Raw genomic sequence first — 25,730 nt, 5'->3', positions numbered from 1 at the left:
ATCAGGAAGTGAGTGCCCCTAGGTTGACTTCATTATTTCGCCGTTGACGTAATGGGATCGCTCGGTCCATTTCTTTTACTGTCTATGTGGAAAAGGTGACGTTTGCTAGAAGGATCGCGTGAACGATCTATAAGCAAAGTATCTACGGTTGTATTTTGTAATACAAAATAATATTAACCTGTCATTAGACACACTATTTAGTTTTGTATGGCACTTGGAGTTTCCTATTGTTACTGTACTAGCATCTTGCGCCATCTAGACAATGCTGTCTCTCTAAGAAACTTTCAATTTAATCAGAAATCGTTTAAACTGCTAGTCAGTAAGTGGATAAATTACTACTTACTGTTTGCAGGAATATAGTTGCCCCTTTCTTCAGTTTAAGACGCTGAGCAAAGCTTGCTTGAAATGGGCCGAACAAACGAACGATTTGTTGTGGTATCCGATTATAATAAACCTCAACCATGTGTCATGAGAGCCGTTTTTGCTATCTTCGAGTGTCTTGTTTACCATCAGTAGATTCGGCTTGTTGGACAGATGCAAATGTTGGGAGCGTGCATATAATCCCCAATGCTTACATCATGGTTGGGTTTATGTTGAGAAGCACTTTTTTTTCTGTTGAGTTTTTGATTTACAAGATTTACATAAGAAATAGGAGGCAATGATGTTTGAGTATGTGATGCCCATGTACTGAACTCTTATTATTTCACTATGGCATGGTTAATTACATTTTTCATTCTAGGGCACCTTTAAAAGCACTACGTGCACATATTCTCAATTCTGTCACTTGTTAATGTTGCATGTGTTCTGCAATAAGTATATGCTGCTATGGCACTGATTACTGTGTGAATGCTGTAACTTGATATTATAAGTGGCGCATCAAATGTACACTATATTGCCAAGGTGTCGCAATAAATGCACACTTATATTGCATTGTTTACGTGTGCAGAGTCAGTTCTGTAACCTATTAACATACTGTAGGTGATGCAATAAACGCATTGCATTGGGTATTCTTTCAGATGTAATTCTGTAACGTGTTATTATGGGTCTTCTTAGACTTGTGAAATGAATGCAGTAATTCTGCAAACTGTTAGTATATGCGTGGCAACAAATGCACGCAGCTATTACACTGCTTAAGCTTGTGATGTAAAACAGGCTCGTTCAGCACTGGCAACAGAGCACATGAAAGCTAGAGATGAGAGAGATGGTTGGTTGATTTTGGGAACAGTGGGGGTTGGACAATTGAAAACTGCACTATAATCCTGCGGTAAGACATCCATGTGACAGCGGCGTTTATCCCTGTAACAGCGCTGCCCAAAAGGCTCTCTGGCTCTATATCTCCTTACCCTCCATTTCTTCATCTGACCTTTCATTCGCAAGATTGTGAGGTCTCCATGTCCCTCTATGATCAAGTATGCACTTCAACGTATGTGCTTGGTGATGATTTTAGTCTAGACCGGATGATGGGAACATTAATGACTCCGTGAGATAATGCTGCATGCCGAAAGATCTAACGGATGATATTTCTGTCAAGCACGCATCGCCACATCTGCGCAGCAGCAGCAGCTGTCATGTGCATATATACACGCTCACAGGGATGGAGGAAACTAACAGTAAATTATTTGAATGGCAAGTTTTAGAATGTTTCAAAAACATTTAATGCTGTCACTTCTATTCTATTCTATTTCTATGCTGTCACTTGTTTTTTTGGTGCACCGTAATAAGTATATGCTACTATTGCATTGATTACAGTGTGAATACTGCTAAATATAAGCACCACGATAAATGCATAATACTACTGCAATGCATAAGAGCGAATTCTGCAAACTGTTCGTATAGCCGTGGCTATAAATGCCTATTTCTTGGTAAGGTTTGGTAAATGCATATTTAGCCTGTGGGTCTTTGAGCACTTCTGTAGGGCGCTTGCATCAGTCCTGACAAATATCTCGTTTCGAACGGTTCACTTTAAAAGCACACATTGCTTTATAAACTGTATATAGCACACGTTTCTGTAGATGCATGTTCTTTTTTTTATTTCAGCAAAGAAAGCGACTGAAACTCATTATATATTATAATTGTGTTCTAAGCAGTGTGAATACTGTAATCTGTTAATATGGGTGGCAAAATAAATACACTCTTCATGCAACTGTGAATCAAGGCAAAGATTTCTTTGAACATGTTTCCATTGAGGTCCTGAGATGCTTCTGTAACTCATCCATTCAGATCCATCAACCAAAGGACGACCTCAAGAGGTCTTCAGTTCTTTTCATGTATATATCAGCGAGTACTTTGTAGTTCAACATGAAACTGTGGAGTGTTTATATATGTATATTATACATGTGTACAAGCTAAATATTTCACATGCATCATACTTTCATTCATATTGAGAAAGTAAATTCTTTACATTGAAGAATTTGAACTTACATAAATTGAAAGGCCACTTCAAAAAAAAGATTTAGCAAAATCTGTTAGGATATTACTTCTTCTAAAATTGTAATTGCATAAATAATGGACTGTTATTACATAACACTCTTTTGTGCATCAAGCATCTGGATTAAAGCTTCTCTCCGGCTTCATTCGGTCTCTGGATCATCAGATCTGCATGTGCCAAATGCTGTACATCCAGAGCTAGTTAGATTGGTGAACAGATCAATGGATGGGTCAAATAGTGGTACATTTCTCACTCCAGTGTTATTTCAGAATAATTGAGATTGGCCAACAATTGTATTTTTTATTAATAATTTGTAATTAAAAATGTACATGTCTATAGTTTTTATTTTACTTTTAGATCCTTCAAGTTAAATTAAATCAAAATGAAATAAAATATTTAAGGTTTTATTTTATTTCAGTTGAAGTTTAAGCTGCTTCTGTTATTGATGCTGCTACTGTTATTGATGCTGCTACTGTTATTGATGCTGCTGCTGCTGCTGTTATTGATGCTGCTGCTGCTGCTGTTATTGATGCTGCTGCTGCTGCTGCTGCTGTTATTGATGCTGCTGCTGTTATTGATGCTGCTGTTATTGATGCTGCTGCTGCTGTTATTGATGCTGCCGCTGTTATTGATGCTGCTGCTGCTGTTATTGATGCTGCTGCTGCTGTTGTTATTGATGCTGCTGTTATTGATGATGCTGCTGCTGCTGTTATTGATGCTGCTGCTGTTATTGATGCTGCTGTTATTGATGCTGCCGCTGTTATTGATGCTGCTGCTGTTATTGCTGCTGTTGCTGTTATTGATGCTACTGCTGTTATTGATGCTGATGCTGTTATTGATGCCGCTGCTGCTGTTATTGCTGCTGCTGTTATTGCTGCTGCTGTTATTGATGCTACTGCTGTTATTGATGCTGCTACTGTTATTGATGCTGCTGCTGTTATTGATGATGCTGCTGCTGCTGTTATTGATGCTGCCGCTGTTATTGATGCTGCCGCTGTTATTGATGCTGCTGCTGTTATTGCTGCTGTTGCTGTTATTGATGCTACTGCTGTTATTGATGCTGCTGCTGTTATTGATGCCGCTGCTGTTATTGATGCTGCTGCTGTTATTGATGCTGCTACTGTTATTGATGCTGCTGCTGTTATTGATGCTGCCGCTGTTATTGATGCTGCCGCTGTTATTGATGGTGCTGTTATTGACGCTGCTGCTGTTATTGACGCTGCTGCTGTTATTGACGCTGCTGCTGTTATTGATGCTGCCGCTGTTATTGATGCTGCTGCTGTTATTGCTGCTGCTGTTATTGATGCTGCTGTTATTGATGGTGCTGCTGTTATTGATGCTGCTGTTATTGATGCTGCTGCTGTTATTGATGCTACTGTTATTGATGCTGCTGCTGTTATTGATGCTACTGCTGTTATTGATGCTGCTGTTATTGATGCTGCTGCTGTTATTGATGCTGCTGCTGTTATTGATGCTGCTACTGTTATTGATGCTGCTGCTGTTATTGATGCTGCTGCTGTTATTGACGCTGCTGCTGTTATTGATGCTGCCGCTGTTATTGATGCTGCTGCTGTTATTGATGCTGCTGCTGTTATTGATGCTGCTGTTATTGATGGTGCTGCTGTTATTGATGCTGCTGTTATTGATGCTACTGTTATTGATGCTGCTGCTGTTATTGCTGCTGCTGTTATTGCTGCTGCTGTTATTGATGCTGCTGTTATTGATGGTGCTGCTGTTATTGCTGCTGCTGTTATTGATGCTACTGTTATTGATGCTGCTGCTGTTATTGCTGCTGCTGTTATTGCTGCTGCTGTTATTGATGCTGCTGTTATTGATGGTGCTGCTGTTATTGCTGCTGCTGTTATTGATGCTACTGTTATTGATGCTGCTGCTGTTATTGATGCTACTGCTGTTATTGATGCTGCTACTGTTATTGATGCTGCTGCTGTTATTGATGCTGCTGTTATTGATGGTGCTGCTGTTATTGATGCTGCTGTTATTGATGCTACTGTTATTGATGCTGCTGCTGTTATTGCTGCTGCTGTTATTGCTGCTGCTGTTATTGATGCTGCTGTTATTGATGGTGCTGCTGTTATTGCTGCTGCTGTTATTGATGCTACTGTTATTGATGCTGCTGCTGTTATTGCTGCTGCTGTTATTGCTGCTGCTGTTATTGATGCTGCTGTTATTGATGGTGCTGCTGTTATTGCTGCTGCTGTTATTGATGCTACTGTTATTGATGCTGCTGCTGTTATTGATGCTACTGCTGTTATTGATGCTGCTACTGTTATTGATGCTGCTGCTGTTATTGATGCTGCTGCTGTTATTGATGCTGCTGCTGTTATTGATGCTGCCGCTGTTATTGATGGTGCTGTTATTGATGCTGCTGCTGTTATTGACGCTGCTGCTGTTATTGATGCTGCCGCTGTTATTGATGCTGCTGCTGTTATTGCTGCTGCTGTTATTGATGCTGCTGCTGTTATTGATGCTGCTGTTATTGAGGCTGCTCTTATTGATGCTGTTGCTGTAATTGATGCTGCTCTTATTGATGCTGTTATTGATATTGCTTTTATTGATGATGCTGCTGTTATTGCTGCTGCTGTTATTACTGCTGCTGCTGTTATTTATGCTGCTGTTATTACTGCTGCTGCTGTTATTGATACCGCTGTTATTGATGCTGTTGCTTTTATTGATGCTGTTGCTGTTATTGATGCTGCTGCTGTTATTGATGCTGTTGCTGTAATTGATGCTGCTCTTATTGTTGATGTTGCTGTTATTGATGCTGCTCTTATAGATGCTGTTGCTGTAATTGATGCTGCTCTTATTGATGCTGTTGCTGTCATTGATATTGCTTTTATTGCTGCTGTTGATGTTATTACTGCTGCTGTTATTGATGCTGTTGCTGTTATTGCTATTTATATTTTTCATGTTACTGCTGTTTGATGCTGCTGCTGTTATTGATGCTGCTATCATTGCTGCTTCTGTTATTGATGCTGTTGCTGTTATTGCTATTGCTTTTATTGATGCTGCTGTTAGTTCTGCTGTTGTAATTGATGTTGCTCTTTTAGATGCTGCTGCTGTTATTGATGCTGTTGTTATTGCTGCTTCTGTTATTGATGTTGCTCTTTTTGATGCTGCTGTTGCTGTTATTGATGCTGCTGCATTTATTGCTGCTGCTGTTATTGATGCTGTTTTATTGATGTTGATTTTATTGCTGCTGCTTTTATTGATGCTGCTGTTATTGATGTTGCTGCTTTTATTGCTATTGCTGTTATTGATCCTGTTGCTGTTATTGATGCTGTTGCTATTATTGGTGCTGCACTTTTTGGATGTTATTGCTGTTATTGCTGCTGCTGCTATTGATGCTGTTGCTGTTATTACTGCTGCTTTTATTGATGCTGCTTCTTTTATTGCTGCTGCTGCTGCTGCTATTGATGCTTTTGCTGTTATCACTGCTGCTATTGATGCTGCTGCTGTTATTGATGCTGCTGTAATTGATGTTGCTCTTTTTGATGCTGCTGCTGTTATTGTTGCTGCTGCTATTGATGCTGCTTCTTTTATTGCTGCTGCTGCTATTGATGTTGTTGCTGTTATTACTGCTGCTATTGATTCTGCTGCTGTTATTGATGCTGTTGCTGTTATTACTGCTGCTATTGATTCTGTTGCTGTTATTGCTGCTGCTTTTTCTGTTGCTGTTATTGATGCTTCTGCTGTTATTGATGCTGCTGTAATTGATGTTGCTCTTTTTGATGCTGCTGCTGTTATTGCTGCTGTTTTTATTGATGCTGCTGTAATTGATGTTGCTCTCTTTGATGCTGCTGCTGTTATTGTTGCTGCTGCTATTGATGCTGCTGCGGTTATTGGTGCTGCTTCTTTTATTGCTGCTGCTGCTATTGATGCTGTTGCTGTTATTACTGCTGCTATTGATTCTGCTGCTGTTATTGATGCTGTTGCTGTTATTACTGCTGCTATTGGTTCTGCTGCTGTTATTGCTGCTGCTATTTCTGTTGCTGTTATTGATGCTGCTGCTTTTATTGCTATTGCTGTTATTGATGTTTATTCTGTTATTGATACTGCTCTTATTGATTCTGCTGTTATTGATGCTGCTGTAATTGATGTTGCTCTTCTTGATGCTGCTGCTGTTATTGATGCTGTTGTTATTGCTGCTTCTGTTATTGATGTTGCTCTTCTTGATGCTGCTGCTGTTACTGTTATTGATGCTGCTGCTGTTATTGCTATTGCTGTTATTGATCCTGTTGCTGTTATTGATGCTGTCGCCATTATTGGTGCTGCTCTTATTGATGCTGCTGCTGTTATTGCTGCTGCTGCTATTGATGCTGTGGCTGTTATTACTGCTGCTGTTATTGATGTTGCTTCTTTATTGCTGCTGCTGCTATTGATGTTGTTGCTGTTATTGCTGCTGCTGTTATTTCTGTTGCTGTTATTGATGCTGCTGCTTTTATTGCTATTGTTGTTATTGATGTTTTTTCTGTTATTGATACTGCTCTTATTGATGCTGCCATTATTGATGTTGTTGCTGTTATTGCTATTGCTGTTATTGATGCTGCTGCTGTTATTGATGCTGCTCTTATTGATGATGCTGCTGTTATTGATGCTGCTGTTTTTATTGCTGTCGTTGTTATTGCTGCTGTTTTTATTGCTGCTGTTATTGCTGGTGTTGTTATTGCTGCTGCTGTTTTTGCTGTTGCTGTTATGGCTGCTGCTTTTATTGCTGCTGCTTTTATTGATGCAACTGTTATTGATGCCGCTGTTATTGCTGCTGCTGTTATCGCTACTACTGCTGTTATTGCTGCTGCTGTTATTGCTGCTGCTCTTATTGATGCTGTTATTTTAATGCTGCTGCTGTTATTGCTTTTCTTGTTATTGCTGCTGCTGTTATTGATGCTGCTGTTAATACTGCTGTTGTTATTGCTACTGTTGTTATTGCTGTTGCGGTTATTGCTGTTGCTATTATTGCTGCTGCTGTTATTTCTGCTGTTATTTCTGATGTTATTGCTGCTTCTGTTATTGCTGCTGCTCTTATTGATGCTGCTGCTGGTATTACTGCTGCTATTTTTGTTTCTGCTGTTATTGCCATTGCTGTTATTGCTGCTGTTTTTGTTGCTGCTACTGTAGTTGAACACGTATGGGGGGGGGGGGGTATCATACAGAAACAAATGTTTTACAAATGTTTTTCAATTTTCAAACATACCTGATAGTGATGATTTGGCCAAAGTCAAGCTCGTAGTTGTTGACTTGGGCGATAAAAATGGCTGCCACCGCCTCATACAATGCGGTGCCATCCATGTTGATGGTGGCTCCCACGGGAAGCACGAAGCGAATGATCCGCCGGTCTATGTGATTGTTCTCCAGCAGGCACTTGAAGGTGATAGGCAGAGTGGCAGAACTGCAAATGAAAAAGGACATTATGTTAAAACTTATGTCTTATCCATGGTTACTATTAGCTAAAACTAAAACATTTCTGTTAATAAAAATCAACCTAATATAAAATATCAGTTAAAAAACGTAAACTGTCTAATTGCAATATATTGGAATTTGAAGCACTACAAATATTACTCTGAAATAAATAATTAATTTGTATTTAACTTTAACTACAAATTTAAAAAAAAAACAATTAAACATAAACTAAAACCTAAATAGCAATTTTAAAGATGAGAAAAGCACAGAATTAAATTATAAACCCATAAATAAAAAAAATAAAAAAATAAAGGCTAGATTTTAAATATGAATACAACTAAAATGACACTTCACCCAGAAGATAGAACTTAGTTTTACCTGAATACCAAATTCTGCAATCAGACAATATTCAAACAAATATTCATAATAAAAAAAAAACATTATGAACATAATTTGTTTTAGATTTTTATACCAATTGCATATTTGTTGTACTATTATAGCTAATCTATTCATATATACAGCTACCATCAGAAACACTAATTTAAATATTGCATATGCAAATTCCATGTGACCTAACATATTTTACCATCTTTTGCTACAGTTTATCTTCATATTGTATAACCCCATTCATAATCCGTAGAGTTTAGTATGGAGTTGGCCCACCCATGAAAAACAACCTCACACATCAATCTCCCCTCTACCAAACTTAACACTTGGCAATATGCAGATAGACAAGCACTGTTCTCCTGGCAACCGCCAAACCCAGACTCTCCATCGGATTGCCAGACAGAGAACCATGATTCCATGAAGTTCTCTACACACTCTTCTTGAGCTAATCTGAAGGCCACAGAAGTTTAGAAGTCTGTAGTTATTAACCCTGCAGAAAGTTGGTGACTTCTGTGCACTGTGACCCTCAGCACGTGCTGACCCCCCTCCATGATTTTGCCTGGCTGAGTTGCTTTTGTTTCCAATTGCTTCCATTTTTTATAATACCACTAACAGTTGAGCGTGGACTATTTAGTACACTGTAAAAAAAAATTGTAGATTTTTGTTGGTTTAACTTAAAAAAGTAAGTAACCTGGTTGCCTTAAAATTTTGTGTTTATTGAACTTAAAAATTTGAGTTGATACAATGAAGGAAATTTGTTCAATAAATAGAAACTCAAAATATTTTGGTATCTGAACCACATAAAAAAATTGATAAATCATGAAAATAGCACTATTTGGCATGTTTCACTGCATCATCAGAAATAAAACACACACAATTACCCAATATGCTTACAAAATCTTTTAATAATATTTTAATTTCAATGAACTCAAAATTTTAAGGCAACCAGGTAACTTTTTTTCTAAATAATTTTTTACAGTGTAGTGAGGAAATTTCACTAATGGACTTATTGCACAGGTGGAAACCTATCACAGTACCACACTTGAGTTCTGCTTGAGCAATGTTGGTATTAATCCATGAACGTAACTAATAATACAAAAATCAATCAAATTTGTTGCTAATACTGGCATTGTTGCTGATGTCACTTCTTGGGGGATGATGTCATTAAGAAAGTGACTTTTGTTAGTTAAAGGGATTTTATAAGAATAATAATCTTTGTTTTGGCTGGCATACCTGGAGGACGTGGCCAGTGAGATGAGCAGCGCCTGCAGGATCCCTCGGATGTAGACGATGGGGCTCTTCTTGGTGATGAAGAAGTACATGCTGGGTAGGATGAAGAGGCCGTGCAGAATCAGGCCCATCACCACAGTGATGGCGTAAAAGCCGAGCTTCTTCCCCATCGCGGACGGGTCGCTCATCTCCAGAATCTTACCGGCCACCAGAAACACAATGCCAAATGGGAAGTACCTGAAACAATATATTCAAAATGTATCCAATTATGCTTTAATACTTAACCATTTAAAGTCCACTATATCATATTTGATACAAAATATTTTAAGGCCTCAGAATGAAATGAACAATCTTACCAGATGACAATAGCAACGATTTTCAGCACCGCTTCATTTAGACTCTGGCAAAAGTTAACCAGTGCACTGCCGTTAGGACCCATTCTGCCCAACATTATGCCTGCGCAAAATTGAGCAACGTGGGATATGAAAATATGAACACATTTATTCTCAAATGTCATTTGTTGCAGTATTCTCACCCATGGTGGCAGAGAAAATGACAATTCCCAAGACATTCATGCCCTCACTGGTGCCAGGAAGCGTTCGCATCACCACGTCAGGAGGCGGAGTCAGATCCAGCTGAAAGTTCTGGATGTCTGTCCCGTTATCATCCTGAATCCCGTAGATGAGCGTGCGGCGAGTGGTGCTCTCCGTCAGACTGGTGGCCACTGTCGCCTTAGGCGTCTTCATTATGGGCACACTGTTGGTACGATACTAAAGAGAGAAGAAAACGAAAACAAAAAAACAAAAAAAAGTTTGTCGAGCACTTTGTAATCAAAGCAGAAGCTCCTCAAATGCGTTTGCAGTACAATGACAACATTATCCCTGTACACTTGGATCTGCAAAAACGATTAAAAACGCGGTATTCTGTTGCAAGGCCAGTAGGTGGCGATGACACTTTGTAAAGAAACACTATAGACTGAACATATAGTGCCCTATCAATGTGCAATACGACCCCAGATGCGACATAAAAGGTTTTTTGCTAGTTCCAGCCCTACACAGTTAGCATTTTCACGTCCAGTGGCACGTTGTTGCAAATGCACTGGAGCCTATCTGTTCGCCCGTGAGCCTTCAAAATATTATTAAAAGCTATGATAGTTTAACAGTGATACTAAAATAACCATCTCAAGTTCTTTCTAGACAGTTTTGAACTAGAAAAAGCAGGTTGGGTTGTTTTTATGCAATATACCAGCTAAGAAATCTAACCGCACCCTAGCAGCAGCAAATCTAATTGGCAGTGTGTCATCTAGCAACTCTCAATAGACTTCTGAGCTGGAAAAAACAAACTCTGGTCAGGCCAATCACATCATGTATAGAGTCTGTGGGCGGGGCTTAACATAATGATGGCTGAGTTGCGTTTGCGTGCTTCTAGTAAACACAGAATCTGGCGAACGGTGGTCTTTCGAATCAGCTTTGACCGCGACTCTGGAAGACTTGGAGTTAAGCTTTTCTCTGAGAAAAGAACAAAGAACGGCACTGAAGTCATTCTTAAAAAGGGAAGATGTGTTCAGGGTTTTGCCGACCGGATACGGCGAAAGTTTAATCTTCACATGTTTACTAGCTTCAACTAGCCCTGCTTCACGTTGCTCTGGTTGGTTGTAGCGCTATCCAATCATGTGCAGAGGGAGTTTGAATGACAACCGTTTATCCCTCCCCTCAGATTGAGCTGTCAATGGTGAGTTCCTACCCTGACGTGGTCATACTCAATTCTAGTCAGAATATGAGTCTGAAACTGCTCCATTGGGCTGTGATTATGGGGTGTTTTTCAACCGAAACAGGAAAGACATCAATTGGATAGACCAACAACCAATCAGAGCAACGAAGCGACGTCAACAGAGTTCAACTGCACTGTGTTGCAATGTCCGCATTTTTTTTCCCCGTGGGTTGTTTTCTATGTCCGCGGATTGAAGCGACTATTATGTGATGACCCATGTGTGCGAATATTCGCAGGCAACCTTGCCAAAATAACACACATTTTACCCTCCAAACACCTTTTTTTTTTCTTGAAACAAGTTGTTTTATTTTTTACAAGTTGTAAAATAAGACTCTGCTGTCCCCAGAGTGTGTATGTGAAGTTTTATCTTCAACATGAGTTTATCTGCAAGCCATTTATTAGCATATTCTGTCACGATAATCAATATAATTTCAACCATAGCCTCAACCCTTTTATTGTATGTAATCGGGGGGCGGGTTTATGTAAATTTCAGGGTTAGTGACATCACCAACCCGGGAGGAATCTTGTGTGGTCCCTTGTTGTTACAGAGGCAAACTCCATGATCCTCTTCCGAGCACCAGAGAGCCCTCCATCACCAGAGGACTGACTTTCTTACACCCGCACTACATTTCCCATCAGCCCCGTACCTGGCACTGATCAGCCGGCCCAGCTGTAGCCTATCCGCTGACCTATTTAAACGGACTCTTCCCCTTTCCCCAATGCAAAGTTTTGTTTTGCCACGCCGTTTTCCCCTGTTTTTGCCAACACGTTGTGACCCTGTTGTTTATCTCATCTATGATTCTCTGCTGCCTGCCTTTTGGACTACCTGCTTTGTCTCAGACTTGTGTTTGTCCTTTGCCTGCCCTGACCTTTAGCCTGCTTATTGGCCATGATTGTGTGTAGCCTTCTCTATTTTGCTGTGTTTACTGGTGCTTGACCAGTGTGACTGCAGTGTTAATAAAGCTTGCTTATCGATCCCCTTCGAGTGAGGTGAAGTTACCGTCGTAGTCCTTAAAAAGCAGTTTCTGTAAAATGAAATCTCTCCCTTTGCTTTGAACTTTGAGCATTGTAACTTTGCATATATTGTTTATGGTATCACTTTTTAAAGTTTAGTTAGTGTGTAATGTTGTCCCTTTAATGTATTGAGGAAAACGCAGTAATGAATTATTGAGCATTAATTCAATGGTTCATTGCCAAATTTCCTTTAGGTATAATATAAGGAGAGTGACTAATAATTCAAGGCTAACTGTGGATTCTTACCTGTTGAAATGTGGCTTGAACGAGGTTGGCTGGAAACATGTTTCTATTCAGAGACATAAAATACACTACAGTTAGAAGAGTACATGAGCGTCATTGAATTGGTAAATGCTTATATTAAGACATTCATAGAAAGCATAGCACACACTTCTAGTATCCTTCATAAAAATGGTCCTTGCTGCTCCTTATGTGAGTGGACAAAAACATAAAGAATGAATGAAGGCCAATAAATAGTCACTAAAAAACGCATTTTCTGCTTTTTATGGATGTTGTCATTTTCAGAGATGTTCTTAAAAAAATACATTTTGAAATTTTTATATATAAAATGTTAAAATTAAGATTTTGTTTATACTGAATAAAAGCAGTTATTAGATTTGGTTGGTATTTGTTATAAATGAGATTCAAATTGAAATATGTTTAATGCCATTAAACTTCACACAGTTCCCACAGTAAACTTCAACATTTACATAATTTCACATTAAAAATCATGCGATAAAAGACATGCAATATTCAGAACCTTTATAAACGCTCACACACACACATGCAAATTTAGTACGTTTAGTGTGTTACTTAATAAAACGTACATATACCACTGAAAACGAATGAGAGAATATGCTTTCCAGAACGTTTCAGAGAACTTGAAAATGTTCAATAAAAGTCCTTCCTAATGACTTTTCTCATGGAGGTCAAAACATGACCAGAATTATTTTTTAATTCAATTAAACATTTTAGTTTTTATTTATCTATTTATTTATTTTTTACTTTTAGAGGATTTATGGTACAAAATTATACATTTATTCAGTAGTTCTAATTTGTTTGTTTTTTGAGCATAGACCTGAAAAATATCCTAAATCATGAATACTTTGGATCACAGACTTATTTAAGCACAGGCAGAATTAGTCTCTTATTAAAGAAGACACATGGGAGATTATTGCTAAAAAAAGAAAGAAAAAAAGTGAACTAAAAGGGATTTAATTTTATGTTAATTGTTATGAATAATTCACAAAAATACAATTGTTCAAAGCCATAAATCTAAATAAATTGCGTTCCTAATGTAAGGTTGATATCGCAAAAAATGAGCTTTCAGTCAGATTTTGTTTGGATGCAGTACCAAACGCTTCCACAAGATGGCACTTTTTTTACAGGTCCATTTAACCTTGTCGAATCATGTCCATAATGTGTGTGTATTCACATAGCAAGTGCCAAAACCTTACCAAATGTTGTACAATTCCAACAGAGTAAAAAAAAAAAACATGTTAAAAATTTCAGTCAAAATTGGCTGAAGAGCACCAGAGGGTTAAGTGATAACATTGTTTAGACATGCTTCTTACGTGGGCAGGAGTGTATGGAGGCTTGTTTTTGTCACAGAATAAAACAATTAAAAAATGTAATTGTAACTTTTCATCTCACAATTCTCACTTTTTTCCCTTCTTTTTTTATCGCAGAATTTTATCTCCGTAATATAAAGTCTCTATTGTCTCTAAAAAAAAAGTCTCTAAAAATCTGTCTTTGTAACTCACAACTGAATAGTATTCTGAAAAATTAAGCCAAAATTGTGAAATATAAAGTCAGAATTGCAAGTAATAAAGTCATTTTATCATAGTTTATAATTTGCAAAAGCCAGTTTATATCTAGCAATACTGAGAAGATAAAGATGTTAAACCACAATTGTGAGACAAAAAGTCGCTATTATTGTACCCTTTCATGCATGAATTATGAAAAACAGTATCTTGATTTTTTTAAAAAGATTTAAAGATTATTTTTATTACTTTAATATGAGGAGAAATTTGAAATAAATGCAACTAAGGATTTTTAAGACTTTAATGGTTATTTATGTTGATATATTTATTTAATGTCTGTTTTATTATAGTATAAGACAAATCATAACATCTTTGCAAAAAATAGAACAGATATACTAGCAGGTTACAGAAATCAGACTTTAACTTATCAGACTTATAAAAAGTACTTTTAACTTAAATAAACTTTTAGCTTATAAAATACTAACATAATTCATCATACTTTACTGTACATACTAACAATTTTTGATATTAGTATGTACATTTTTTGATATGTACTCAATTGACCTCCTTGTATAAGAGTTTTTCACAGATACGCCTGGGGCATTTGGCCATAGACAGTAAAAGAAATGGACGGAGGGATCCAATTGCCTTCTACGGCGAAAGAATGAAGTCAACCTAGGGGCGCTCACTTCCTGATGGCTGAGCGAACTGCGCAGGCTCAGACTGAGCTTGAGGACGTAGATGTGACGTGAGCCTCCTGTCTGACAGCTGTAGGTCTTCTAGTAGATGTGGAAAGTGAAATCTGAATCACGTTGTTTAAATATTTTCTCCCGATGCTTTTGGCTCACTATGGGCTTCTCCTCATTCTTCCCCCTTGACTTTATCAGACTAGTCTCCAGGACATGTCTCCACGTCCCCCCGACTGTCTCATAGACAGTAAAAGATTGCCTGCGAGCGTCTCCTCAGGTCTATACGGTAATTTCTCAACTGTGCGACAGGGTCGCGTTGGTTATGACGCAATCGTTAGCCTATTTTTACAAAAACAGCTTCTGCTGGGCGATAGTGTAAGATACAAGGTAATGGAGCCTTTTATACATTGTCGTGTTTCTTTAGAAATAAACAATGGACAAATGGAGTCTTTAAACGCCTCAGATGTAAAGTTATTCACTGTCAAAGTGACTCAAAAATGAATGGGTGTCAATGGGATGCTAACAGCAGGTGATGGCTTGGTTAGCAATGGCAGCCCCTAGGGGTGGAACGCTTTCCGAGTGCTAGATTACCCCCTTGCATTTGGCACATGCAATCATTGTCAGCCATCTTGGATTGATGATGTCATCACGCAATGAATATTTGGAATACAAGACAGTAGCCACTGTTAAAATACTGCTGTCAGTCTACTGACACTGCCCTCAAGTGGTTCGGAGAAAATTACCATGATGACCCTAAATGGAGTTAAATTTACTGTCCCCGAATGTGGACTCCATGCTTGAAGGGGGTTTTATTCTGCGGCGGAAAAAAGCTTCCATATGAACCATGACATTGCAAAGCATTTTTATTTGTAATTTTCATGAAATAAATGAATAAATGAAATAATCATGCCAACACGCCACATGAAGCTCCTCAATGTATTGAGAGTCTTTTAAATGGCTTTTCCACACAAACAACTGTTTACAACATGTTTCTAATGAACTGACCCTCAGCTGATGGCGTGTAACAATGGAGTGTCATTTATTTTAGTTACACGTCTTCCTGAAGGCAGAGCTAATGGCTGCATTTGCTTCCAGCAGCATTAATAATTCACTCCCTGTGCAACTGAAGCTACAAACACATGCATTAGTATTAATGACAGATATTGAAAAGTTGGCTGATGCTGTACACACACACACACACACACACACACACACACACACACACACACACACACACACACACACACACACACACACACACACACACACACGTAGTGTTTCCATGTTTTATGAGGACTTTTCATATGGGTGTAATGGTTTTTATACCGTACAAACCGTATTTTCTATCCCCCTACACTGCCTCTAAACTTTCTTTCTTACTTACTTACTTACTTTTACTTTCTCAAAAAAAAAAAAAAAAAAACCCTTCTCTATGATTTATAAGATGTTTTCCTCATGGGGACCTAAAAATGTCCCCACAAGGACAAGGATTTTGGATATTGCCATCTATGTGGGGGCATTTTGTCCCCATAACGTAGGGATTACCAGCCCACACACACACAGAACTTGAAGTGTATACCATTGCATTAGATATCATTTATCATAAAAACAAATCACCAAAAGCACACTTTTCCAACAACAACAAAAAACAACCAAAACAAGTACATAGTTTGAAATCCCACAACATTAAATCTAGTGTTGAAGACTGTTTACTGTGACTGTTTATTTGTCTGAAATGGAGCATGTTTATTGTTCATTTTGATTATCTAATGCAGTGATATGCAATTTGTCTTAAGTGTCCAAATACATCACAGTGGATTTATCAAAACACTCAAATTGTTCTAGACGTGTGTTCATGACTCATTGAGTGCCCTTAAACAGGTCATGTGCGATCCCTTCAGTCGAAATCAATGAGGTTGGCTGGAGATTGTATCCGTGATGGCAGTTTATTGTAAAATATTACTGACCTGCCCAAAAGTTGCTAGTAATTCATAAATCAAATGAAAAAGTTTTTATTGCCAGATATTGTTGATAATGAAAAAGACACTTTCCCAACTAACTTTTTTCTAATGTTCCTATTAATGGAAACGTTATTTCCGAACGTTCTCTAAACATTCAATTTCTAAAAGTTTTTTTTTTCCTGTTTATTAGAATGTTAATAATGCAAACATTACTGGGAACGCTACTTTTTAATGTTCTCTGAACATTTTTAAATAAAGTAAAAAATGTCAGATGAACATCCAACTAAAACATTTTAGAAAATAAACTGTTACATAAACGCGGTGTAAATCTTAGGGATGCACGATATATTGGTATTAGCTGATATATGTTGTTATCGACAATAGGAAAATTCTTAAAGTTTAAATATTATCTTAAAGCTGATAAATAATGGATTATTTCCTTTAGCTGAGACACTTCAGATGCACATTGTTTGTCATGATGGCTTTGAATTGCTTGAAATATGATTGAAATCACTTCAAAAAAGGAAAAAACAGTTAAGTGCAACATTAAAGGGTTACTTCACCGCTTTTTCATATTAAACTATGTTATTCCCTTAACTAAAACGAGTTGACACATCCCTCTCTCGTCTCAGTGCGTGCACTTAATCTCTCTGATGCGCGGTGATGATCTGACAGCATTTAGCTTAGCCCACTAAGCCCAGTTCATTCACTATGGTACCAAACAGAGATCAAGTTAGAAGTACCAAACACCTCCACGTTTCCCCTATTTAAATACAGTTACACGAATAGTTGAACGATCAAGTATGATGACAAAATAAAACGTGGCGCGTTTATAATCGGATTAAAAAGGAGAACTATAATGTATGGCGGATTAGCACTTCTGAGTAAAACTATGTATGACTATGGCTCGGCGCAGTAAAAAGTCCCGGCCGAAACATCTTTCCTCACACCTCAACTCTCTCATTTCTGTCAATAGGGAGGTGTGAGGGAAGATGTTTCGGCCGGGACTTTTTACTGCGCCGAGCCGAAGTACTCTCAGATGTGCTATTCTGCCATACATTATAGTTCTCCTTTTTAATCCAAATAGAAACGTGCCACGTTTTATTTTGTCACCATACTTGATCGTTCAACTTTTCGTGTAACTGTAACCGTGGAGGTGTTTGGTACTTCTAACTTGATCTCTGTTTGGTACCATAGTGAATGAACTGGGCTTAGTGGGCTAAGCTAAATACTATCAGATCGTCACCGCGCATCAGAGAGATTAAGTGCACGCACTGAGACGAGAGAGGTATGTATCAACTCGTTTTAGTTAAGGGAATAACATAGTTTAATATGAAAAGGCGCTGAAGTATCCCTTTAAGGGCCCTATTTTAATGATCTGAGCTCATGGTCTGGATTATGTGTATTAGGGCATGAAAATCCACTTTTGCTAGTTTAACAATTGAAAAAACGGTTGGTGCACCAGACGCAAGGTCCAAAATGGGTGTAGCTAGTCTCTTTGTGAGTCACAGGTGTGTTTTGGTGCGTACCTTGCAATAAACCAATCCGAGTCTCATCTCCCTTTGCCTTTAAAAGCCAATTGTGCTCGCACCATGGGGGATTCGCTATTTACATTTACTATAGACTCATATTACTAACACGCCCTTTAAATAAAACAAAAAAAACTGCACTATTGACTTTAGAGCAGGTTTTTGCTCCTAGTTTTTAGACCAGCAGCATGCCCACGGGCGAACAGATTGACGCCAGTGTATTTGACATTTATACAACATGGCCCTGGATGTTAAAATGATGATAACGGGCTGAAATATTGCGCCAGGCAGGGCCGGCTCTAGCTCTTTGGTTGCCCTAGGCGAGATGGAGTTTTGCGAGCCCCACCCCTCCACCCCTTCACCCCTTCACCTCACTCACTTTTATCGTCTCTATTCTAATTTAGCACATGTCTGTTTTCCTAGGCCTACCCCTAACCGAGAAGCATTTATTATTAAACAGGTTCGACGCTTTATTTCCACTTTTCAAACATTCTCTCACTTTTTATTGAAAATAAATGCCTTTCCGATCTGATATGTGATGGGAAAAGGGAATAGAGCGAGTGTGGCAAAAGGCAGGATCAAACCTCTGATCGATCTGCATCAAATCTTGATGCCATGCGTCTTACCCCTACACTAAAGCCACTGTAAAGGATTTGTTGAACACAGCATATTTGTGTTTAATGTAAATAATATGGCATCTATCGGTAGGCTGCTCCAGTAAAAAAAAACAAAACAAAAAAACGAGAGGCCGTATTTATTTCCTTCCGACGCCCACGTAGAGAGCGTTTGTACTTTTCATAAATAACATGCATACGTTATCCATATTCATAATGAACTGGACTTTTGATATTTAAATGACATCCATGTAGGTTATTGTCAGTGAAGTTATGTTTGCAATACGTATAGTAATTATGTAGAAAACTAGCAAGTGACAGCTTAGTGACAATATTAATAATATTAATAAAATAAATATTAGTTGATAAGATTGATACTAAGTAATTTTATTTTGTTTGAAAACTTATTGGCTGAGATAAGAAGACTAACCTCTATACTGGGCTTTCTTTTGATCTTCTCCCTTTCTTCCATTCTCTTTTTCCGTCCCTGTGCATCCGCGGGTTTAGGCCCCTCATTTTTGATGAACGCGCAAGATGAGCACTTGCCTGACCTAACGCCTGAACCAATAATCAATAATCACCATCAATTCAATCTAATAATCAGGTTGATTAGTAATTAAACGTGTGGCTGAGGGGGCGCCCTATGATGGTCATGTTTAATTAACATTATGTTGTATTTCGCTTGTTCCGATTCTATGCTTATGGGAAGTAATGGGCGGCACTAGAGCGCGCTCGCACCCCTAACACAATTGTCGCCCTATAGGCAACCGCCTAGCTCGCCTGTAGCAAACGCCGGCCCTGGCGCTAGGTGTGTGATAGGGCCCTAAGTCTGTCATAGAGGCTATTGTTGTGTGCTTGGGACATGGATTTAATAGTGAGACTTTTGTTTTTATAATCATACCGTCAAAGATTATGTAAAAATTCAGTTTTAGATGTAAATATATCGGTTATCAGCTTTAATATGATCGGTTATCGTATCAGCCAAAATGTTAACATCGGTGCATCCCTAATAAATGTTTGAGAACATTATTAAAAACCAGATAACTTTGAATGAAAATTTTAATGTTATTAGAAGAATGTTTGCTCATAATGGGTCCTGCACACTGTGCGATTTTTCAAAATCCTTTGCGAATGTCCCTTTTCAGACTTGACGAACATGATCCCCGATGTAAGCCATGTCACACTGTAAGATCTCAGTTGGCATTAATGTCAGACTGCACGATAGTGAAGGCGCGCTAAAAACGGACGCGCGCAAGAAAACTCATCGAGAGTCTGATATCATCAATGAATGACGCGTTCGGTGACGGTGAGCTGCATTACACGCGGGACTGAAATGCTGGCTACAAAGAAATCTCTAGCACTCCTTTTGGTCATAGTTTGTCTTGAAGAAACGAGATATTTGACTGTCGTCGTAGGAGAAGTCACACTGCAGGATTGCGTGCCAGATCTTCTGACACTGCCAGAATTTCGTCTGAGGTAAAATTTGATCGCAGCACTCATTAATCGGCTGCCGGTGAACATGTCAAACTAACGACCAAAAACGTCAGATTTTAGCCGAGGATCAGAGGAATCTTTTAGGATTTGCCAAATTTGTCTCAGACGGCCAAATCGTGGGCAAAATCGCACAGTGTGCACCTGGCTTAACTTTAAGAGCACCTTGCCAGAACGTTCCTAGTCATGTTCCTAGTTTTTTGTTAGAAATAGAAAGTCATACAGGTTTGGAATGATATGAGGGTTAAACATGAGGGCCATCTCACCGTATGAGATCCAGGAGAGCATCAGCAGAACTCATGATGGGTTTCCCGCTGTCCTCTGAGTCTTCCTTCTGTGCCATTCCCCCGGGATGGATGATCAACACCATGACGATTCCCACCACCACAGCCAGGAAGGTGGTCCACAGATAGTAAGAGACCGTGATGAGGCCCAGCCGACTGGAACACTTTGCATCCAGCGCCGCCAGACCGGACATCAAACTGACGGAGAGCAGACAGAGATATATTTAACAGACTTGAGCTGGATAGTGACACTGTAGAGCTGCTTATAACTGAAATGATCTTGTTTCATAATCAATGAATCAACACTGACTGGAGCTGAATAACAACACTATTGTCTTCTGTAGAGCTCATATTTGTCTCTAACTTGAAGTTTGCCATCATTGATTTGTTGTTTTCCTTTTTATTACTGTGAAGGTTGCTTTGAAAAATCGAAGCCCTAAAGAAATAAAGGTGTCATGACTTGATGTATACACCACCGTTTATTTGATCAAATCTAATAAAACCGTGATATTGGGAAATATTATTACAAATGATTTTTGTATTTATTTATCATTAAATCATCATAACTTTCATAGCTTTAAACATCCTTCTAAAAAAACAATTTTACCAAGCTCAAAAACGGCTCTTATGGGTATTGTGGGATTCATGACAGCTATAAAGGCATACAAATTCTGTCATCATTTACTCACCCTAAAGTTTTTCTAAACCTGTATGAGTCTCTTTCTTTTGCTGAACACAAAAGAAGATATTTAGAAGAATATGGCTACCAAACACATGATGGGCCCCAGTGACTTGCATAGCATAGGGGAAAAAATACCATGGAAGTCAATGGTTATATCAACTGTTTGGTTACAAACATTCTTCAAAATGTCTTCTGTTGTATTCAGCAGAACATTTAAGTTTAGAACAACCTGGGGGTCAGTAAATGACGACAGAATTTTTATTTTTGGGTGAACTATCCCTTTAAGAGCAAGACTTCGATAGTTCTACTTCATCGCATCATAGGCCCCGCCCACTGGCATTCACACAGAGGGCGTGTCTGAAGCTGGTGCTGACCATAGAGTGTAAAATAATATGGACGTAGTGTCCGTGACGTCACCCATAGGATTCTGAAGAGCAGTTTTGAAGCGCAAAGTAGAGACGAGCTGGCCGTCGCCATCTTGGCAACGCATCATACCCGGATGAAAATGGGCAAAGAGGCGGGATGTGGGCGGAGCTTAGGTGACGCAATGACTAACAGACAGCGGATAAATGGCTATCCACCTGTCAATCAAAGTGACCACGCCCTTAATTATTCAGAACTTTAAGGCTTTATATAATGTAAATGAATATGTTATAAAAAAATTCACACCTTACCGTTGTCATGAAGGGCAAAATTAGCCACATAGACCAAAACCACAATTTGTCCCAGGCTGTAACGTTTTTTTTTTCTGCTGTAAAGTTAGGACTTTTAACATTTTCTCACTCAAACCACTGGCGTCTGCTGCTCTGCTCCTGAATGCGTTTAGAAGGCTGCCCATAACTGCTGGACTAGGATCTGTTGTCGTCGTAATGGCATATAATAGCGGAAAAGAGCTGTCAGAAGATCCAGTGCGTATCTGTCTTTGCGCTCTTCAAATGATTACATATCCAACATAAAGGAATGTTTTGCCTTCGGTGAGTAATGTATAGCCAATCACAGACATGTTTGTTGGTTTCTTAAACGCAATGGCCAATCACAGGTGTTTAAGTTTCTGGAGTTTTTGTCCACATGAGCTAACCCTCTCTAAGTGGAGACATTGTGTAAATAAGAGATTCATTGTGTCCTCAGCCTCAATGATTAATATAACGGATCTGTGAGAGATTGTGTTCATTGAATGAGTGACAGCTTTCAGTGATTATAAAGAGAAGGAGCGCTCTTTGCGCGCTGTCTCTGTGATATCAATAAAATTATTATAGTCCTATAATATATACAGAATTTGATTAAAACGTTTGTTTTCCATTCTTGACAAGCGGCCACACACACTCAATACATAGACCCATTCACATATAAATGCGAGATTCACTTTAGAAAATGTAATGACTTACAGTTAAAAATATTGATATGTTTATGTATCGAAATTAGGCTCATATAAATGTCAGGAAAACACGATTCCTGGCTGCATATCAATATCCATGGATCACTGGATCTTTGGTAAGTTGTAAGGAACTCTATATTGAGTACAACCTTTAGTTTAAACTCTTAAGTACTGGTTTTACTCTGGTTTTCCCCAGATCTTCTGCCCCTCGGGATGGGAAAGTGACGTCAGTGCATACCCTCTATTAGCAGTGAACCGTCTATTCTTTGATGTTGGTTTGGAGCATTTAGCTTCAGGTTGTTTTGTAATGGAGTCAGTGTAATGAAGAGTTCACAAAGAAACTTTTGTTGACAGATGAAGCGGCGACTGTATTAGATCTGACAGCAGCTGCTACACAAACCGTATAAAGGATTTGACAATGCTATGTCTGTAATTGATGGTTTTATATTGATTTATATTTTAAAACACTGAACTGCCCGGGGATGTTGATACTTTTAAAGAAAAGCCTGTTAAAATAATTTCAGACAGATGTCAGAATGAGGATTGATCATTTTTCCTACTATTTGGATTTTATTAAAATTATCAGTGAAGCAGCAAGGGATGTATAAAAATAATAAAAACATTCATGCCATTCCCCCTTTAAAATAAATGTTTTCTATGTGAATATATTGTAAAATGTAATTATTATCACTGTAAAAAATATTGTGCTGCAATATGTATTTATGGAAACCATAACGAGAATTTTTTAAGGATATTTTGAAAAAATAAATTTCATAACAAGAGCATTTATTTAAAATAGAATCTTCTGTAACATTATATACATGTCCTTACTGTCACTTATGCCGGGTTCAGCTCACATGAATTTAGCCCTGATTTTCACTAGCCGACAGGTCTTGCTATATCGCAGACAAATGCCCAAATCGGAGACAAACCGGTGCTCGTTCACGCGAATGATAGTCATGTAGTGTGAATTATCAAAGACGCAATGTGAGAGAAACAATGACAAATGGCGACACCTGTGAGATATTTGGCTATTCCTATATGCTAAATATCTGGATCTGTCTGCGATTCAAAATCCTGCTGTGTGAAATGTGTTCTGACCATAAAAAATACAGACGAGACTTCTTTACTATCTCTCATTAGAAAAGTGAAACCGCCGATGTTCGAATATGGCGCTGACATCTTGCGCTGATTTGGGACCTGTGCAGTAGAGAGCAGGAAGTAGAGCCACGATACCAAAAGGCCCATTCGCACACACTCTTGCAGTATCTGTTAGTAACTTATTATGTTGGTGTGAAGTGAACACTTATGGAAATGTAGAAATTTTTTGGTTTATGGGGGTTTATGAGCTAAACTAGGAACAACCACCTGGGGGCGATTAAGGCGCTTTGGCTTCACGTTTCAGGACATGTGTGGCACATTTGATTCTGACCAAGCGGCAACCTCCCGGGGTCACTTGAAGCCAACACGGAAGTGACTTAAACTAATTCATCGAGTGTCCGCTGGAGACAGGCTCCAGAAGAGAGTCAAATGTGTATATTCTCCATGTTAAAATGCCCAACTTTACAGAAGATTGTTTTTTGTTTACAGCCTGGTACAAAAAAGTGATTTTGGTCTATATAGCTAATTTTGCCCTTCAGGACAACTGTGAGGGTTAATTTTTTTGTTTATAACTCCTCCATTTGAATTATATTAGGCCTTAAAGTGCTGCATAATTAAGGACGTGGTCACTTGAGTGACAGATGGATAGCCAATATGGAAGAGCTAGGGTGTGGATTCAGCAACCAGGCAACTAATCTCCTTTTTGTGGGCTATCCCTTTTAATAACAATTCCAGTCTCGAACAAGAACACCGGTCTCACGTACACATTATCTTTTATTTCCTCATCACTTCTCGTGTGTGTTTTGATTTTGAAACTATGTAGTTTGAGGACCAAACAGAGTTGTCGGCGATTGTGATGCAATGTGTAAAGCCCCATGTGCACACCACAGCAATGCTACCCCGGATAGTCGTGCAGTGTGTACTCAGCATTATGGTCAAGAGAATAAATTAAATGCTTTACAGGTGTAGAATATGGCCTTGAATCCTTGAATAGTTTGAACTGACCACATTTTGACCCACAATTTTTCTCATCTCTCAAAGCCTTTAAACAGGACTCCTTCAGGTGCCTATAAAAGCCCAACATTGTCATGTCCACATACACTCTTTTCTCTGGGAATACAGCTAAATCTCACTACAGCACGAGCAGTCATCCACACAAAAGCAGTGAGATTAGCGCGCGTGAGAGAGAAGGTGCCCTCTAAACAGCCTCTGTTGTTCAGCTGAACAGCTGGCTCCATCAGCCAGAGATTACATACAAATGACCGCAGGGCATCTCAACCTCAAGCAAAAGTACTGCTGTTTCACATTCACATGATTTTCTTTTCCTGCATTGGAATGATTTTGACACCCCCCTTATTGTTTGAGAGACTTCAGAGGACATGTATTAATATCACTCAGAACATCTCGAGTTTTGCATCCAGAGGATTTGTTTTTTCTTATATAGCTCAGGAAAATTAATTTAGTTCTCAGTTATGTCTCGGTTATGAAGTTTGCATTCCTTAAAATTACAGAAAAACAACAACAAAATGTCAGAAACAAATCATATGCATTTGCAATTGCTTTTTTAGGGATTTTACAAAAGTCTCCATTATAGCAATAATTCATCCAAAATTTGAATTCTGTCATCATTGTCAATCTCAAGTTGTTCCAAACCTGTATGAATTTCTTTCTTCTGCTTTGTATTTTTTCTTTCTTTCTTCTGTCTTTGTGTATAAGGAATTTATACAGGTTTAGAGCAAGCGTGACTAAATGATAACAGAAATTCAATTTTGGGGGGAATTATCCCTTTAAAGTGTTAAAAGCCATGAAGTAAGTCCAGGCTTGCAAATCTTGATAGAAGCAAAAACATTTAAAATAATAAAAATACAAAGGTACAAGAGGAGAGAAGAGATACAGGATCACTGGACTACAAATAACATTACCTTCCAAACGATCCTAATGCTAGGAATGTGCTTATTTATTTTTTAACAATGTGAATGTCTCAGTTGAGTATT

The 25,730-nt window shown here is 38.5% G+C and overlaps 1 protein-coding gene across 1 annotated transcript in view; it reads right to left on the bottom strand.

Moving 5' to 3' along the window:
• slc1a7b (solute carrier family 1 member 7b) overlaps window positions 1-25,730 on the bottom strand; it is a 113,628-nt gene that overhangs the window by 32,081 nt on the left and 55,817 nt on the right. Inside the window, exons 3-8 of the mRNA XM_067445533.1 lie at window positions 20,561-20,776; window positions 12,494-12,536; window positions 9,999-10,233; window positions 9,820-9,919; window positions 9,467-9,700; window positions 7,641-7,835 (exon numbers count right to left, since the gene is read on the bottom strand). Of these exons, the coding sequence (XP_067301634.1) occupies window positions 7,641-7,835; window positions 9,467-9,700; window positions 9,820-9,919; window positions 9,999-10,233; window positions 12,494-12,536; window positions 20,561-20,776 (1,023 nt within the window). The remainder of the gene's footprint in view (window positions 1-7,640; window positions 7,836-9,466; window positions 9,701-9,819; window positions 9,920-9,998; window positions 10,234-12,493; window positions 12,537-20,560; window positions 20,777-25,730) is intronic.

Source organism: Pseudorasbora parva, chromosome 6, assembly GCF_024679245.1.
Source record: "Pseudorasbora parva isolate DD20220531a chromosome 6, ASM2467924v1, whole genome shotgun sequence".
Classification (NCBI taxonomy): domain Eukaryota; kingdom Metazoa; phylum Chordata; class Actinopteri; order Cypriniformes; family Gobionidae; genus Pseudorasbora; species Pseudorasbora parva.
Note: the sequence above shows the minus strand (reverse complement) of the source record. Positions and strands in the feature narration are given on the sequence as shown.